General features: G+C 42.5%; 1 protein-coding gene across 1 annotated transcript in view; it reads right to left on the bottom strand.

Annotated features, from left to right (window-relative positions):
• Window positions 1–20,084, bottom strand: part of FAF1 (Fas associated factor 1) — a 188,509-nt gene that overhangs the window by 37,685 nt on the left and 130,740 nt on the right. Inside the window, exons 14-15 of the mRNA XM_077277215.1 lie at window positions 10,121–10,257; window positions 5,548–5,636 (exon numbers count right to left, since the gene is read on the bottom strand). Of these exons, the coding sequence (XP_077133330.1) occupies window positions 5,548–5,636; window positions 10,121–10,257 (226 nt within the window). The remainder of the gene's footprint in view (window positions 1–5,547; window positions 5,637–10,120; window positions 10,258–20,084) is intronic.

A 20,084-nucleotide genomic window follows, 5' to 3' on the forward strand; every position in this document is an offset into this window, starting at 1 on the left:
ACATTGAACAAGAGGGGCGACGCAATAATCAGTGACTGTAGATCACCAGCTCTACAAACCTAGCACATGTCAGCATCCATGGTGCCTCTTTTGATTAGCCAGACCAGTGTGATGTCAGGCTTGGAACCGGGAATGTCGGCAGGTAGGACAAGGTTCACAGGTTTTGGTCATAGACTACCAACATGGCCATTGGACCAGCAAATCTTTTAGCTCAACTCTACCTTATGCTACTTAAAAGGAGTTGTCCCATGTAGACAAACCCTGCCTATCTGCTTTATCACGACACGCGCACATGACAAAGCAGAGCTCCCCGCTTTGACCACCGCCGCTGGTCCCTATATGAATGGTTCCCGTTCTAGTAGACTAGACCCAACCTTGAACTCGTCTTAACGGTCAACATGTCATACTACCGTTCCCTTTCAGCATCCAGATAAAAAACATTTTTATGGTTTTCTGTGGCTTCCTCCAGTAAAGTCAGGCTATGGCATCACTTTTTGATCATGAAGATCCAACATCTGGGTCAATCTTCAATCTTGAGCCATCTACGTGTACAGTGATCTATAGCTGGCCACATCGAAAGGAGCCGTGTCGTAACTCCTTCTGCAGTTCCTTCATTTTCAGGATGGCCGGGGGTCTCGTAGGTCAGTCCAGCAATGAACAAATAGTGAAGCCACTTGAGAAACACTGTTTTTGGAGTCCTACTCTACATGAAGAACAGGTCCTAAAGGTGGAGAATTCTAGATATCTTGTACTGCGCTCGGGCATCGTGTCTGTCCTTGTTGTTCAGTATCCGGCCAAGTCTACTGTAATACAGTCTGACAGCAGAAAAATAAAAACACGAGGAAGAAATCCTCAGATTGGCTGACTCACAATATCGCACCCCGCCCGCAGCCAGCTTGTCACTAAGTGTTACTGTAATCCTGGCAGATTGCATCCTCGGGCACGGTTCAGGTGCAAAAAAACTAAAATCTGACTGCTCACAACGTAAGGTCTTGTCAGGTGTAAAAGCGACAAGGTAAAGTGTTATCTGCGTCTATTATACAAGGCTGAACCTGTCCGTCAATGTAAGGAGAGACCGGCAGCACATTGCGTATAAGGAGCCATTAACCCCGTCTCTTCCGTTATACATACGTACATGGAGGAAAACACCATTATTGATTAAGTCACAACATTCGAGAAACATTGCCACATGGGTTGTGTCTGGTATTGCAACTCAGTCCCCATGAAGTGAATGGAGCGGATCTGCAACACCATGCATGGCCTAAGGTCAGGGGTGGCGCTGTTTCTAAAAGAAAGAAGTCATGTTTTTCTAATCTAGCATTAGTCAGTCAGAACTTTACCTAACAAAGACCCTCTAGAGTGCTGGAGAGTTACCAGGCGAGCACAAGTTATCTGGTTATTCTATCAGCCTTACTGTCATTTTTTTGCACATACCTGGAAAAAACACTTTTAAAGGGGTTGTCCCTTAATCTGTATGTATGATCTTTGGCAGTTTTACTGCATCACAAGACTGGAGGTCCCAAATCCCACTTTAGGCGTCCCCTTAATGAAATAGGTGGGGCTCTAAGCACCCGGACCCTCATTGATTACACATTAATCATCTATCCTGGAGATTAGTGATAAAGGTAGTTTATGGGACATCCCCTCTAAGCTCCGGGCCGGTCTATGCCTCCACTGTTCTTGACACGACTTGACACTGTTCTTGAGCTTTATCCCCACCGATCTCCATCATCCTGGTCTATTCATTTTTAGACTGCACGACGTGTTTGGACCTTCTGGTTCTAGCAGAACATGAAACCCCTCCGCTTCTGCAGTTTGCTTCCTCTTGGCATGGATGTGACCCGCCGTCTGATATCATACAGACTTGCCCCCGCTCAAACCGCACATTGGTTCATCTGCAAATCTTCACCGGAAACAAGCTGCAAGGAGAACAATGGTGCGAGCGAGCTCTGCAAACACGGGATTGAGACGCTGCCGTCGTACAGTACAAAGCCATTCTGTTGATCGTCTTGTGGTTTTCATTGCCAGCATGTAACTATTGAGACGCGGACAGTAGCAGAAGCTGGAATCTGTATCCTGTTTTCTATTGTCGGAGGAATAAAGGAACTTGCATTTAGATACATTTTGATCTTCCAGGGGCCAGGATGGTATAAACAATAGTCTATAGGATGGGATTTCTAGGAAACCAACTCGTGTTAAAGCACTAAGCCGCAAAAAAGGAAAATATTGATTTTTCTCATGTCTGTCTGCTGAAAGAAAATCCGCTTTCAGCGCAGAGCAAGTGTGGGAATCTGTTCTTGGGACAGCAGGGTTCAGAAGGAGATAAACTATTTCTTTCAAAACATTTACCAGCAATGTATCCTATATCCTAATCACAGTCTATGGATATTAAAGGGGTTTGATCATCAATAATCAGATCAACGGGTTGTCAGTAGTGATGAGTGAACATGCACGGATAAGGTGTTATCTGAGCATGCTTGAGTGCTATCCAAGTGTTCTCAGCATGCAGGGAAAATATGTTCGAGTCCCCGCAGCTGCATGTCTCGCGGGTATTCGACAAAAAAAAGAAAAAAATACCCCTAAAACAAAATAAATAATACTCATATCACTAGGACCCTTGTTGATTGCTACTACCATCTTCCACTGAAAACATTGGAAATTACCAAATTGATGAATCGCTTGAAGCAGCGATTAGCTGCAGCGGTCACATGTCCTTGTGCCATGACTGCAGCAGAAAGTAGAGACTTGGGAGGATCGGGCGTAGTCAGAATGGAGGATTGCTGGAATTAGTCCTGCCTAATTATTATTATTTTTTTTTTTACCAATTAAAGATATTGGTGTGCACTATACGTAGCTTGCAGCAAATTGTAAGCAATTGATGAATGTATTGAGGCCATTAACAAAGGCTAAACGTTACACATTCCTGCGAACATTTCCTTGATTCTTACTATGACCGGTCTTTCACCCTCGTGATCTCCGCCTTAAGGAATCCAGCTATGGAGGTGATTGAAGGCTGCGGAGTGCAGCTGTCAATCAAAGGTCCTGGCAGGACAGTGGCCACTTCTGCGCGCCATGTATTACACATTCTTACTGATCCGACCCCCCCCCCAACACTTAAACGTTCAGTGTCAACAACACAAAGGGCATTAGATAAACCGTCCCTTCTTCGCTCATCTCCGATTACTGTAAAACTGTGTCTCCTGCAAACCTGGCAACTTTCCCGACCTGTCTGCAGCCAATTACGGCGCGATAACATGCCCTGCAAGAGAGCCGAGGGATTAAGCTTAAAAGGATCCGTTTTCCTAAACCAGAGTCTCTGCCTTTAGATAGAAACGTATTAAATGTATTGAGTTTATAAAAAGATAAATAGTTCGTATTAACCCTCTCCCGAATACATGAAGCTCCGGGAGCAAAAGACGTAATGACAGCGTCCAACCTAATAAACGTCCCATGGTAAATACCGCCATAGAGGTAAAAAAAGAAAGGCATCACGGCCTGTGTAAAGAAAGCAGAACTTCGAGAAGTCGCCTTTTACCAATTCTGACACTTTCAGGGCAATTGGTTACATGTCGTTATACTCTCAGATGGGAATACCCATTTCATGCCGCATTAATCAAGTTTCACATTCCTCTGCTACAAGTAAATTAATTTGTAATTGCGAAAAAATATTATCTGTTTTGCAGCGCAAATATAGAAAAAAAATTATTGTATTAATTTATTTTTTGGGTTTTCTGAACAATTTGATAAATTAATTGTTTAGGATCGTGTGGGTACCTAATAAGCAAAGTTTTTTTAATTTTATTTTATATAATATAGAAACAAAGTAGTTTAATATAAAATAAAAATTTTCTTTATTTTTACATTTCTTTTTAGGTCAATAGGGCTGACTGCATTGGGGTCTTACAGTCTCCTGTCGTGTCACTGGGGGACCTGATGAACCGATCTAACGGAAGGAGTCACCTTTGATCAAGACGTGGGCACTTTAAGAGTTAATAAGCAGCGATTTGAGGTTACCCCTGGTCCCATCTGTAAAAGGTAAACACCCGCTCCAGGGCGAAGTGGGCTGATACTATAAAATGTATTATGGTCCTTAAAGGGAATGTGTCATCTGATAAAAACCTATTTAAATCAGATATTTGTGTTAAATTTAGGTTTACAAATTGTTTAAGAAAACAAACACTGCACACCTTTCACACTGGCCACTAGGCCTAATATTAGACTCCTACTTCCTGATGGGCACGTGGACATTAGCAGCAACGGACTGGTTCAGATCAGACTGAATTGTAATGAATTATTTAATGAGAATGCCCTCATCAGGGAAAAGGTCATTGTACATGAGGAGGAGGAGGAGAGCTGTGACATCACCTATTGTGAATGGCGGATCCTGTGTTATCTACTGTATATAGAGGTGTTATCAGTCATTGTACAGGAGGAGGAGGTGAGCTGTGACATCACCTATTGTGAATGGTGGATTCTGTGTTATCTACTGTATATAGAGGTGTTATCAGTCATTGTACAGGAGGAGGAGGTGAGCTGTGACATCACCTATTGTGAATGGCGGATCCTGTGTTATCTACTGTATATAGAGGTGTTATCAGTCATTGTACAGGAGGAGGAGGTGAGCTGTGACATCACCTATTGTGAATGGCGGATCCTGTGTTATCTACTGTATATAGAGGTGTTATCAGTCATTGTACAGGAGGAGGAGGTGAGCTGTGACATCACCTATTGTGAATGGTGGATCCTGTGTTATCTACTGTATATAAAGGTGTTATCAGTCATTGTACAGGAGGAGGAGGTGAGCTGTGACATCACCTATTGTGAATGGTGGATCCTGTGTTATCTACTGTATATAGAGGAGTTACCAGTCATTGTACAGGAGGAGGAGGTGAGCTGTGACATTACCTATTGTGAATGGTGGATCCTGTGTTATCTACTGTATATAGAGGAGTTACCAGTCATTGTACAGGAGGAGGAGGTGAGCTGTGACATTACCTATTGTGAATGGTGGATCCTGTGTTATCTACTGTATATAGAGGAGTTACCAGTCATTATACAGGAGGAGGAGGAGAGCTGTGACATCACCTATTGTGAATGGAGGATCCTGTGTTATCTACTGTATATAGAGGTGTTATCAGTCATTGTACAGGAGGAGGTGAGCTGTGACATCACCTATTGTGAATGGTGGAACCTGTGTTATCTACTGTATATTGAGGGGTTATCAGTCATTGTACAGGAGGAGGAGGTGAGCTGTGATATCACCTATTGTGAATGGTGGATCTTGTGTTATCTACTGTATATAGAGGTGTTATCAGTCATTGTACAGGAGGAAGAGGTGAGCTGTGACATCACCTATTGTGAATGGTGGATCTAACACACTAACAGTAATGCAAGATTAGGAAGGTGAACACCTTTAGGACACGGTTCAGAAGTTTACACCTTCCACTAGTGTAAAAATTATTCTATATTTTCATGAATCTCGCTTTGTACAGACTGGTAAAAAATAATCCATGAAAAAGGGGCTTCACTTTAATAATTAATACGTACCTCGTCCTTAATATCTTCCTGCTGCTGGGCTGAAAATATTTCCATTGCTGAAATCAGCCTCATCATGAGCTCATCTACTGTTGTGTTACCTGTCAAAACAGCAAATGATCCAGTGTCAGTAATGTGGTGAATTCAGGCAAAGGCAGAACACCAGGTGATATCTACAGGTGAGAACTACGGTAATGGTGTCTGGGATGAGCTTTAAACAGGTCACACACTTAACACCAACCTAACACAACAGAAGGCAAAAGCCCAAAAGGGAATGGAAGGAGGTAAAAGCTAAAAAAAACACAAAAAAGTATAGAAAAGTAACTATGTGTGTACATGCTTCTAAGATAATGCCACCATAAATCAGAGGTAGCCATGTTTCATTATCATGGCCTCACCCATCTCTGTACAGCACCTTTGTTTTGATGCTTTGAGGCTTTATCTAAATAGATTATTTGCCGATTAATTTTATAATATATATTTATTGGGGTCAAAGCCTTGTATTTCTGCTCCATATTCCCCGCAGAGGCTTGTAGTTAGAGGGGTTTCTATTACACATCCCCTTTCATCACTGTGGCTCCATCAGTTTCCCTCTCTATTTTCTGCACATTTTGCGCCATGTTTTCAGTTTTATTTATTTCTGTATGTTTTTTTTCAGCTTTCCTCAACAAATCTGCTTATCCAAATGTTTCACAGATTTATGAAATGCAACTTTTAACAAATGTTGCATTTTTTTTTTCCATAGCGTAAAGTTTCTGGAGTTTTCAATTTAGCTAATTTTTGCTACTTTTTAAAGGATTCGTGACTTTCAATGCTAAAAAGTTCTAAAAACGGTTATTAAAAAAAGTTGTGTTTTTAAAAAAATTTCTATGCCAAATTCATTATTTGCAAGAAAAAAAAAGGGAGTTCAATAAATTGCAGATAATGAATTGGGCCCTCTATGTACAGATAAAATAGATGATGCTAAATAAAAAATGTTACATGTTGGAGGACTAAAGGCATACATACAAAATATGTAAAAGGTGGACGAACATGACGATTTTTGCAGGGAATCGTCCGACCATCTGATGTGCATGTCGGCCTCCTGACTGTCCCTTGTACAATTACGTTGGGGGACATAATGATCAGGTGGTTGGATTTCAATTGCCCTGGTGAGAGAGTGACTGAGCATGCGAACACGCACAGCTCATTACATGGACCTGCACATTGCACACCTACACTTTGACCACCACGTGTATGTATATATATATATATGTGTATATATGTATATATATATATATATATATATATATATATATATATATATATATATATATATATATATATATATATACATATATATATATATATATATATATATACATAAAACCTTTTCTTTCTTAACAGCATTTGCATGGCAAATAGTGTAATAAGCAGAGTAGCCTAAATCCACATCCTCAAACAGTACTATGAGCCACCCCTCTTTGGGTAAAGACAATAAATAACACTTAATAAAAAGGCCACCATCTCCTGAACCATGCAGTAGATTTAAAAAATATATACAAAAAAAAAAAAGAATACTGAGGGAAGCATACAGGCCTCTTCTGACGTCCTCTTTACATATGGAATTCAACACAGCGTAGTGTTTGGCAGGCGTGGACTGGCCCACAGGAGAACAGGAGAATCCTCCGGTGGGCCGCAGTGCAAGAGTATCTCTTATATGAGACGTACTTGGCAAAATATACTAGAATCAATATGTGCAGATAAAGGCGGTATCTTATTAATTTAACAAACTACCCAGTTCATGGTTATATAAATTTGTGACTGAGGAGAATGTCACATTTGCATGTAGCTGTAAAGTGGGGCCCTGGAGTTGGTCACTGGTGGGCCCTTGGTACCCCAGTCTGACACTGGCTCCACTGGATGCAGACAGAATTGTGCAGGGTTTTTTTTCTGCAGATTTGCAGCTCTGAATATGAAGTCTGACTTTTATAAAGTTACACTACAGTAGACAATGAACGTGTACTCGAACATTGTGCTGCCTCCACTTCCATCCTATTGTTGCCGCTAACTTCGTGACAGCAGATACACTATATAGAAAATTGCTCTTTCTGCAATTCCTTAGTCTGTAAGTATCGGTTCAGCAACAGTGAGCCTAACCTGTATGAGGAAGGTTCAGCAACAGTGAGCCTAACCTGTATGAGGAAAGCCGACCTGGGGAAACTATTCTCTTTTTTTGGTAAATGTTGACACGTTCTAACAAGTATCCAGGCTTCAATGTCTGCAAACATCCAAACCTGGAATCCCAGCAGAGCTGTGAAAGGTTACACACCTGGATTCTCAGTGAGATCAGATTAGTGTGCACAGGGGTGAGCGTTATGGAGAGTTCGGGGGGTGGGAACAGGAGACACAAGGGATCAGCGTGAGCGTAGCCCTGCAGAGCATTACACGTGACCCCTTACAAGAGTACTTCCAGGATCACATTGGTGGCGCAGTCTCATCTAAACCATAAATTCATCAATCCTCCATGTGAAAATATTACGTTCATCACTTCACCCCCTGTAATTTGTCCTCTCCATTTCTTGTTTCCCTTCTATTGGTTCTCCAGTGGATCTTCACTTGGAAGTCGAGCATGTGCAGTTGTTTCCATTTACTCTGGTCTAAGAGGTAACGTTTCTACTTGTGGAGAGTAACATGCCAGTGTAAGGAGACTTATAGGCCATGCAATGCTCCTCTGAAAAATTAAATATGCAAAATTCCCCCTTCAGACAGTAACAGGACTTGACCTTTAGTGCCACCAATTGGAAGTAGCGATCCTAAAAGTCAATATCGACCCTTGTCGTATGACTTAAAATAAAAGCCAAACAAGAATCTCTATTTGCAGACGCGGTGTGTCAGGGTGTTGACCCTCTTCCACGAAAAGCATGAGATCTGACTTGACTGTATGAGGGGCCTCTGACTGGGATCTAAGGTGTAAAGTCTCTGCTTGTTGAGAGTGACATGCCAGTGTAAGGAGACCTATAGGCCATGCAATGCTCCTCTGGATAGATAAATATGTAAAAATTGCCTCTTTAAAGAGAAAAATGCCGTTACTATCTAATTCAGCTGGAGAGAAATTGCACACGCACGATTTCCAAATCCTTGGTGCTTAGAGGGAGCATGCACACAGAAGACAGCAATGTTTCCCTGCTTGCTAGTTTGACTTGCGAGCAGTAACGAGAGCACGTGGGAAACACTTCCAGGAGACCCACTGATTGTTAGAACTAGTGTTGAGCAATTGTGCTTGGATAAGGTGTTATCTGAGCATGCTCGGGTGCTAACAGAGTGGCTTCGGCACGCTCGAATAATATGTTCGACAGCCGCAACCCATGCAGTGATTGCCTAACAAACAGGTAATCCATGCATGTATTGAGGCTGTCTAACAGCCACGAGACATCCAGCCACGGGGATTCAAACATATTTTTCGAGCGTGCCGAAGACACGAGCATGCTCGGATAACACCTTATCCTAGCATGATCGCTCATCACTAGTCAGAAGTTTCAGAAGAAAAAATATTTGTCGGCCCATGGAACTGGTGGCCACAGCGGTAGACCAAGCTGTCGGACAGAAGCCCTCCAAACCCCCTTCCTGCATCATCTGCCTTTTCTGATTAGTCGGCCTCACAAGACTGCATTGTTGAGGCACCACGCTAGCGTGACATCGCCCCGGTTTTACTAATCAGAGGAGGTGCCTGGAATGGCGGTAGCTTGGAGGAAGCTCGAAGAGCATGTACTACCGACGTAACCACTGAACCAAGACTTGTCGGCTCAACTTTACTTAAAAGGTGATGAACCACCTATCAGGTAGCTTTCTCCATTTACTGCACAGTCTCTTCTGGAGGAAGCAACAGGCTCAATCATTTATAAGCTAAAAGTCTAATCGCCCGTAGGATTCTTGGAAAGCTAAGGGGATAATTATCTAGGTGCCACGTCAGCGAGGTCAGGGGAAGAAGAATTATTTCAGTTTTAAATGTTAATTTTCTGGTGACATTTCCTACTTGCTCAAAGTTTATGTAACTTAAGCATGCATGAAAGGATTTAATTTCAGAGATTAGTGAACAGAGATACAGAAAGATCAACTTTTTTTTTTTAATTGAATTACTCAGGTCATGCTTTAAATATAGCGGAGTGACAGGGTAACACCAGGAACAATAGAAAGGCTGGGGTAGAATTATATTTAAGAGTGTTTCGTAAGGGCGTCATTAATGGGTATGGGCACCATTAAATATGCACATGTGTCTGTGTACCTTGCGTGGCTTAAAGCTGCACTACGGTGTTGGCACGTGACACTTGTTGCTTTCTTTAGCAGGGGCTGCATGTGGAGCTGCGAGCTCCGAGTCCAGTGGGCATTCTCTCCTGCCTTCTCTTAACCTTTGCGTATATATAACTTAGGACGCCACAAATGGACAAAAAGCCAATATCAGAGTTATAGACAACGTGCAAGATTCACATACAGCCTCCGCTAGTCAATATACTGACATTTTCTATGGCGTTACTACATATAAAGTCCACCATATACAGAGAGATTCATTGACCGGCTCCTCTACACACGCAGCCATGTTCTTTACCTTGGATTACATTAAGCACTTCATTGGATGATCTTTTCCCCATTATAATTAGAAATAGTGGAAACTGATCGGTCTTCTGTGTTCGGATAGTCTGTGCGACCACACTCCCAAAATGCCGAGTACACAACGTGAGGAACCTGCCAATCAACAGAAATAAACACGGAATGAAAGAGTCCTCCGAGGAAATCGCCATATACATATTTAATATTCTGCAAAATAACTAATCTTGGGTGTTCACCTAATGATGATATTGGTGAAAGAGAACGGACTACAAGGTCTAGTGACATGAAATCTAATCCCAAAGTTGCAAGTGAGCGATGACTATAGGACTAGTAAACCTGCTGCCATGTAGTTAGTCCTCCATATTCATGAGCTCTGTGTAACCCCGCCCCCATCAGTGATTGGCAGCTTTCTGACTATGCACAGTGTGCACAGAAAACCTGACTATCAGTGGTGTGGGCGCAGTTATATACAGCTCATCATTCAGAGAACTGTTAGATCTGCAGCAGAGAAAACAGTGAATTTATCAAAACTGTAGCACGTAGCCCAGTAAGTGATACATTGCTGGAATCAGGGACTCTGCCACTACATCAAGCTGCTCCCAGATGGGGTAGCAAAATCCTAGCGACACATTCCCTTTAAAATTGTGTACAGGTTCCATTTAAATAGTGGCCTCCATATATTTGGATCACCATTTAGACAAGAGTATAGACATAAAAATATTCTTCACTATTCATGAAGAAATAACAGCAATATGGAATTCTGATTACAGGAAAGAACTCATCCAGAAAGCGGAGACCATGTAACGTTACAGAGTGGGATCACTAAGTGCTGGGAATAAAGGGCAGAAAAGTCACCAACACTCTGCTGACTCATCAGCACCAACACTGCGCCCCCACCAGGAGCTTCATGGCCGAGCAGCTGCTATTGCCTTACATCACCAAGCACAAGGCAGAGTGTCGGATAGAGTGGTGTAAATCCGACATAACTGGACTCTGGAGGAAACTAGGGACAGATCACACTTCTCTATCTGGTGACTGATGAACGAGTCTGGGTTTAGTGAACGCCGGGAGAACGTTACCCTCCTGCCTGCTGTAAAGTTTGGTGGAGGAGGGATAGTACCATGGGGTGTGTTTCTTGGTCTGGACCCCTTATTAGTTCCAACCAAGGGAAATCTTAAAGGTGTTGTCCACAACTAACTTTGAATGTTTGCCCCCATTAAAATAAAAACACCTATACTCTGTTTCCGTGCTGGCGCTGTTCCCGCAGTGTAGGCTCTCGATTTCCCGGGGATTACGTGATGTTATGTCAAGTGAATCTGGTCACCAATCAGTGCTGGCATCCTGTCTCTGCCTTCGGACGTATAAGTAATATGGCTGGCGGCTTACTTCCTTTTAATTACGGTACTTATAGGCTGGAACAGGGACGAGAGCGCTGATCGGGAGCAAGGCTCATGTGACGACCTCACGAGTCCCGGATTGCGAGCGCCAACACCGCAGGAACGGCGCCAGCACGGAAGGCGAGAATAGGTGTTTGTATTTTAACGGGCGACCATTCAGAGTGAGAAGGGGTTGCCCTAGTAGTGGACAACCCCTTTAATGCTTCCATCTTGGTTGGACCAGTTTGGGGAAGGCCCTTCTCTGTTCTCCATGACCATACCCAGTGCACACAGACATGGTTGGAGGTGTTTGTTGGGGAAAAACATGGCGAAGGCACAGAGCCCGGATCTCAAGCACATCCAGAGCTAAAATGGAGATTGTGAGCTCGGCCTCTCCCAACATCAGGGTCTGACCTCACAAATGTTATGGGGGATGAAGAGGCAAAAATTCCCACATACATCTCCAAAATCCAGAAGAGTGGAAGATGCTATATCTGCAAAAGTGTAGCCTCCAATATTAATACCCAATTATCTGCCGGACCACCACTACTTTGGTTAAGAGGGTTGGATTCCCAACGAATTACCTACCTATACAATATCAATATGATAAATTCAGGCATATGGACAGTGACAAATGATAAGTCAATTAAAACGTCAATAATGAGATTATTGACACATCTTCGTGCCAAATCCCAAACAACAATGGCGCCATTCACATTCGCTTTTTTCCGGAGGTTCCATTATTTTTTATGGGAAAAGTGTGTAGTGTCAAGAAAAAACAAAAAAAAAGAGTAAAAACCCAATAGACCACATTATAAAAGGGATCTGTATGGCAAATGGGTGAAATATCGCTATTCATGGCTCCGTTCTGGTCACTACAACACATAGCGCAGAAACTAACAGAGAAAAGAAAGACGGAAAGAAATATTTCGCCGACTTGGGAAAAATGTTATAACATTAACTTTAGTTACTTATTACCACGGTGACGTAACATACAATGCCTGGACATTTCTTTTGTCTCCATATATTTTACATATATAATTTTTTTTTTTTTAAATAAAAGCTTTTTTGACCCCCCAAAAAAGTGCACGTCCAGATTTGCATACAAAAGCCGAGCATTAGTATTCTTACCATGATCTGGAATAAATGAAAAAACTGATAAAGCTTTTCACTTCCATTAGAGGACTGTCTGAAATTAGCATTTCTTTCAAGAGAAAAGGGTAGCTTATGATATGTTTTCAGAAGTGAAGGTAAAAGTAAATGTCATAATAATAATGAATTATGAAAGACCAAATGCAAATATGGAATGCATTAATAAGATCCAATTTAATAAAGTCTGTAAAAATAATAGAGTTTTAATAACGTGGGTCAGAAAAGGCAAAACAGTGGAAATTTCTGAGAACTCGCCACTGAATGAAGTCTATTAATACTTAATTATTTTCATGAAACATAATTTAAATTGAGGATTTTTTTTTTTTTTTTTTTTTTAATGTCAGAGAATATCAATGTAGAAAGGAGTGGAGAGGATGACATGACTAATTAATGATGAGCAGAGTATAATAATGCATTGTTAATGCTCTATTAACCTCTGATGATGAACTTGATTTCTAGGTAAATTGGTGCGTAAACAAATAAAGTGCTTAAAAAGTCTTTGATGCCCTTTGACGGTTCGTTTACATCATAAGAGCGGCATTATACCATGCCAAGATGTGACGTGAAAGTGGACTGTTGCCACCACAGGGGTAAAAAGGGAGATAATCTGTCTGAAGCGTGTGTTGACCCCATACCACTAGGTAGATAGACATCAAAGCGGGCTCTTTGTGGGCGGTTCTCAGCTCCTCCTCGTAGAGGGTTGCCTAAAGTTCAGGGTCTAAAGTTGGTGTGAATTAATTTGCAGGGCTCTGTCCATTGGTCCCGTGATTAGTCTGTGTTTGCTGGACTCAAGTCCTGATGACCACCTCCTACCTGATGGCATCCGCGGCTCTTCTTCAGATTACTCGGACCTTCGCGATATCACATGTGCGTCACACCTGCCCGGCTAATCAAAAGAAGAAGCGTAGATGACTTAGGCAAGAGACAGTTGTCCTCAAGGCTCCTTTCCAGTAGTGAGAAATGACGGACATAGCTCATAGATCAGGTCCCGCAAATCAATTCGCACTAACTTTAGTCCCTGGATTTTAGGCAACCCTGTATGAGGAGGAGCTGAGGACCACCCACAAAGAGCGGCTCTGTCACTGGGGGACTAAATCCATGTAATACTACATGCTACCAGAATGTACAACTACCTGTAGCTGGATGCATGGTGGCACACAACATCCCTGATTGATGGTCAAGCATTTATTTAAAAAAAAGGGGGGGGATGAACTTAAAAAAAAATTATAAATATTCTCTGTAGTTTTAGTCGACTTGATCTGATTTGATAGATGTGATAAATAGACAAATCAGTCCAAAATGTCGGCCATTAAGTGTCTCGCTTTTGTCTAACTTGTGGCCCACTGCCTATTGTCAGGTGTAATCCAACAATGGGAGCAGAGAAGTCGAGATGGAAAATGGGTTGAGTCTTTGCCTGGTCTGTCCATTCCTATTTTCCTGTCAAACTGCATGAGGCAGGCTTACAATTCAGGACAGGCAGCCGATGGACAATGTCAGGAGAGAAGGACGGTTGGAAGTGAGGGAAATTAAGTTCCTGTACCTATAGTGCTGGTAGAATGCCAACGAAAAGGAACTGCCCACTCCAAATAAGTGAACAACAAGTTGCAGAGCATGAAAACCAGGATACATCCTGGACATATCAGATTGGTGTGTGCACTAAAAGCATAATTATCTGTAAATCTGGAACTAACATTATTCCTGTAAAACATTGTATTATTAAAAGAACCAAACAAGCGGGTTCTAGATTACTTTACTGCAAAACAGAGATGATGGGTATGGTTGGATTACTTACATCTAAATCCATCATGATGAACATGTAAAGGATATAGTAGTCTGAACGTAAAATACTCCGACTTTATCTCACCATTCAAGTTCAGGGGTGTACATAGGGTTGGGGCTTCTTACCAAATAAAGTGCTTCCCTCCTACCTGATCCATGCTTTCAGCTCTTTCTTTACTCTTTCCATCAATAACTGATATTAACTGGCAACATGAAAGTGAAGTTTCACGTCCACAGACATTGTTTATTTTTTTGGCAGCTCCAAGGTGTCCAAAACCAACCTGGGAAAATTACGGCCAGTTGGGGACATCTTGCCATGTGGCTGACTCTGGCTGGCAGGGAACGTCAAGGGTGGGAAATCAACTGTAGCTTAACTTTGGTGCTGGAAGCATCTCAGTCTTTTTGGACACAGTGTGCCCTTCACCTGTGTAGGGGCGTAGAAGCAGACCCTTAGATGTGGGTCAGGTGCACACGTTAAGCTTAATTGACCTTTCCTGGTCTAAAACATAAAATAAAGCAACTCTGAATAAACTTCCCAAAAAAAAAAAAATAGAAAGGTACCCCAAAAACCATGAATTATCTGATCCTACAGCCATACGGCCTTTTATCTGTTCCCTACTGAAACGTCAATGGGTAAACTTTTCCCAAACAATATAAATAAAATTAATGTTTAATTTAAAAGATTATTTATTTAAAAAAAAAAAAAATTATTATTTTCGGAAGCCGAGAAGTTAAAAAAAAAAGGTAGAATAAAAATAACTTTTTTTTTGTCTTTCACTCAATTTTCTGTTTTGCAGTTTAAAAAAAATAAATAAAGAAAAATAAAGGGATATTTCAGAGCATGGCGCTGATCACTACATAGAGGTCATATACAGACTAGACAGAGCTCAGCAATAACACGGGTCAGGTCCGGCCAGGGCTAGCCGACACAAGGACCTGCGGAGACCATCAAAAGAGCCAGATGTCGCAGTACGAAGCGGGGCTGAATGCAGAATCTGGATTATCCAGGTCTCCTCCTATGTACAGAGGGAGGTGCATTGTGACCAACACAGAGCAGCCGGCACCCCGCCATTCCTGCGTCTCCCTCAATTATACAAATATTTAGTCGGATAAAGAAACATGGCAGGCATTTCTACAAAGGGGGTTTTCAGCTTTCTCCGTCTGTTCATTAATTGACAGTTGCAAAAATGTTGCTAAAATCCATTGCAAAGAAGTTCAGTAAATGCTTGTGTCACTAAACAGTCATTATCGGATATGGGGGGGCTTTGTTGTGGCTGGGACTGGAAACAACGGAGGGGGGGAGGGGAAAAATACATTTGTAGCTGGGCTGGTGGGTTGGTAACAGAACACTAGAAGATCGTGTTTATATTCCGATAAAAACTAATATAATGGTCCTGATGATAGATGGCGCTGCAAAGCGTCAGAAGACATTGCTAAATTGGAGGTAAGTACAAAATGAGGACAGTGAAATATTTGCATATACAGTCTAACATGTCTAATATCAGAAAGGCCAGGGGAGAGTATTTTTTTCCACTTTATTAAACCTTCCCCTCGAAACAGCAATAGAATTAAAAGGGAAAAAGTAGCAGCTGCCACTAGGGGGAGCTAACTGAAGACAGATTTACTATTCATGGAAGGGCAGGTTTCCAGCAGTAGAGCCATCAGTGATTAATTATTTAAAAACAAACATCTTTAATACATAACATGGTTAAAATTATGGCATAAAACCATTAGTTTAGAAAAAAGGCAAGTAACCCGGGAAACTCTGACTCGGAACTATGATTAAAAACCAGTCGGTTTGAAGCGCGTAAGGCCATGACTTTCCCGGGTTACTTGCCTTTGTTCTAAACTAATGGTTTAATTTTTGTGGTTTTTTTTTTGTATTTTTGCATTCTGTGCAAGCCGGGGTGTGGCCTCCCTCTCCTGAGCTGGAAATTACATTTTAAGGCTTCCCCAGACTGGTGTCCACTGGTTGGGACCCGGTCCTTTTGTCTGCCCTTATTCACACACTGAGGTCAACCCTGACACATGGTAAGGTTCTTAATATTAGACAACGTAGGACTGTCCCGATCAGGGTCACCTTGTCGATGGTGGGATGGCTTTTACGCTAATTTTTTTTTTTTTTTAATCATCAAAAACAGTATTACCAAGAACCCTGTGTTATTTAAATGCATTTTTGCTTTTTACTTCTTTAGTTACAGCAGGGTTTTTGCTCATTTTTTTTCTTGTAGGTTTTGCATAATTTTAACCATGTTATACATTAAAGATTATTGTTTTTGAATAATTATTCACCGATGGATGTGTTCCTGGATACCTTTCCTGCTATGATACTGCTCGGTTGCTGCTACCACGAATTTCTTTCTGTGCACGGTCACTGGATTCTACTGCGTTGAGCTGGATTTTTTTCTACAAAGATTTACTATTCATGTATGCAGTAATTAAGTGGCACTTAAGGAGACTCTAGGAGACCAGTTGTTCCAGGCCTCTAATGAAGTCGCCAGCAGAACCAATAGTGGCGCACCATGGTGGCTAGCGGCCCATTATTCACACCCAAACTCCTAGGACAGACAGGCTGAAACAGGATATCTAAAATACACCCCCCAAAGTTCCAACAACCTATTCTTCCCCAACATCATCCAAGCAAACTGGGGAATAAAAAAAAAAGCTAAAACCTCTCAAGTTAATCATTTTTACAGGACACAACCTAATTTTTATCATCATTTCTCAGGATGTGGTCTTACCCTGTGGTGTTTGGGGGAGCTCTGGTGTCAGTAGTTGGCAGTGGTGAGCGGATTGATTCCTTAGACACGGCTCCAGCTGCAACGTCAAATGTCCGTGGCTGCCGGGCGGGAGACCTACAAACCGCCTCCTACCTGCCGATATCCCTGGCGCATCTTCTTATTTCTAGGCTGGACATGACATCATCATTGCATTATCGTGCGTGCATGACCGGATCCACCAATAAGTAGAGGCACCAGGGATGCCAGCAAGAAGGAGATTCACAAGATTCCTGTCCGCCAATCCTGTTAATGGATACGCTCCTCTCTAGCTGTTAGCCAGCATGGTGCACTACACGTAACCGTAACATTATAGAAGCCCATGTGTAATTAGAGTACAACCTCCCATCCTCCTCAACAAGGACAGACATACCATTGGAGCAACCTGTGCAGCCGCACAGCGGCCCAGGAGGTAAGGGGGCCACAACCACCTCCAAAGCAGGTGGAATTGTATGTTATGTTGAGCTATTGGACTGCAAAAGGCCCATTTACTGATCCTCTTCTCTCAGTGCCCTCTCCTGCCCCTCATTGATGAGAAGTGTGTAACTCCATGTTCATCAGCATGTTGCACCATCATGCAGAGGCGTGTGTAACTCCATGTTCATCAGTATGTTGTACCATCATGCAGGGGCGTGTGTAACTCCATGTTCATCAGTATGTTGCACCATCATGCAGGGGCGTGTGTAACTCCATGTTCATCAGCATGTTGCACCATCATGCAGGGGCGTGTGTAACTCCATGTTCATCAGCATGTTGCACCATCATGCAGGGGCGTGTGTAACTCCATGTTCATCAGTATGTTGCACCATCATGCAGGGGCGTGTGTAACTCCATGTTCATCAGTATGTTGCACCATCATGCAGGGGCGTGTGTAACTCCATGTTCATCAGTATGTTGCACCATCATGCAGGGGCGTGTGTAACTCCATGTTCATCAGTATGTTGCACCATCATGCAGGGGCGTGTGTAACTCCATGTTCATCAGCATGTTGCACCATCATGCAGGGGCGTGTGTAACTCCATGTTCATCAGTATGTTGCACCATCATGCAGGGGCGTGTGTAACTCCATGTTCATCAGCATGTTGCACCATCATGCAGGGGCGTGTGTAACTCCATGTTCATCAGTATGTTGCACCATCATGCAGGGGCGTACATACCATTGATGCAACCTGTGCAAATGTACAGGGATCATGTACTGTTCCTGCACTTGGGCCCTGTTCTGTGTGTACCCGCCCCTGCCTGCACCCTGCTGGGAGCTGGAGCTTTATTTTGACCCCGTATCAATAAGTTTGGCCTTTTTTATTGATGTGTAGTAAATTCAATATAATTTTTATTTCAGTTAATAAACCCGTCATACAAAGTCCTAAAATCTAACAAGACTTTGGCCACGGCAAACGTGCTGGCACAGGTTGGCAATATATATATTTTTTTTTTACAAATCGGACACTTGCTGACTTTTTTTTTTTCCATAAGGCTGTCCAGGATGAAGCTAGATGCAGCGTACGAAATGCACCATCGTAATTTAATTTTTTAGCCACTCGCCATTCTTCACGAATGCTCCCCCTGGCTAATCATCCCCATAAAACTCTTGTCTAATGGCACAAGAAAAATAACATTTTCTGGGAGGCTGCTGCGGCGCTTGGAGATGTGGTACGATCAGACCATGTTCCTGTATGGTCGGACACGACCATTACACAGCAGGGGCACATTTATAAGATTATCTCAGCACAGGAACATTTTATTTAAACACATCCAATTGTGGAACTTATTATCATTTCAAGATCTATTGATTAAAATGTTAATTAAAATTAACTTTGTTTGTGGGGAAAAAAAAGAAGAAGTAGTTGATCGCCCAATTACTAGTGAAGTGGAGATCTTATGACCGACCAGTCTAATGTCCGCCTGCAGCGGAAGGTGATAAGTTAGGTATGCCAAGGGGTCCTAGAAAGGGCAAGACCGCTAATGAATATTAATGGAGTCTCATTTTGATTAAGAACATCAGATGCAGTTCAGGGGGATCACAGTTAATTAATAGAAGGAGCCCCCTGGCTCGCCATTATAAAACGCCCTGGATGACGGCACAGAGTAGTGCGTAGCGGCTGGCGTCCTGTACCAAACATTCCTGTCTATGTCATATACTCGCCTTTCTTTTACTATTTCCCTGCTGTAAACGCTCGACTTCGTCTGGGCACTGACACAGCTGAGACAAAAAAAAAAAAAAAAACGACTTGAGGCAGCATTAAGTAAAATTAATTTCCTACATCTGGCTGATGTCAAGTGCAGAAAATTTCCCTAATCGTCTTGCTGAGCGGCGTGTGGGACAAGAGCCGGCAAGGATCAGCAGACGGATGCTTAACAAATTACTGGAGGGTGCGCGGGTCAGTGGGAACGAACCAAAGAAAAGCTCTCGCTGGAGAAATATTAAAATGCCGGATTTCTTCAAGAGGCAGAGCTGAAAAGGAGCCGTCTTAACAAGGCGCTGAGTGCTCTCCAGAACGGATTGCATCCAGAAGAGCCCTCGAGGAAGAGGGGAATTTGCAGCTTTACATAGCGCGGCACTTACATGAACATGTGTCAAACGGGGCTCAGCCAGAAGGGGAGAACTCAAGAGTCCTAAAGGGACACGACGAGGACGGCCGATTAACCCTTACTGGTATGGAATAAGAAAGAAAGGCTTAAGAACAAAAAAAATCAATCATTGCTATAATAAAATTATATCTAGTGGTGAACGAATGTGCTGGGATAAGGCGAGATGTTTGCGCTGCATCAGTCCTCGCAGCTGCATGTCCCCCAGCTGTTCCACAGCCGCCACATATCCAGGGATGATTGTCTGTTAGGGAATCTCCGCATGGGTTGCAGCTTTTGAACATATTTTTTG

Source organism: Ranitomeya variabilis, chromosome 8 (assembly GCF_051348905.1).
Source record: "Ranitomeya variabilis isolate aRanVar5 chromosome 8, aRanVar5.hap1, whole genome shotgun sequence".
In the NCBI taxonomy this organism is placed as follows: Eukaryota; Metazoa; Chordata; class Amphibia; order Anura; family Dendrobatidae; genus Ranitomeya; species Ranitomeya variabilis.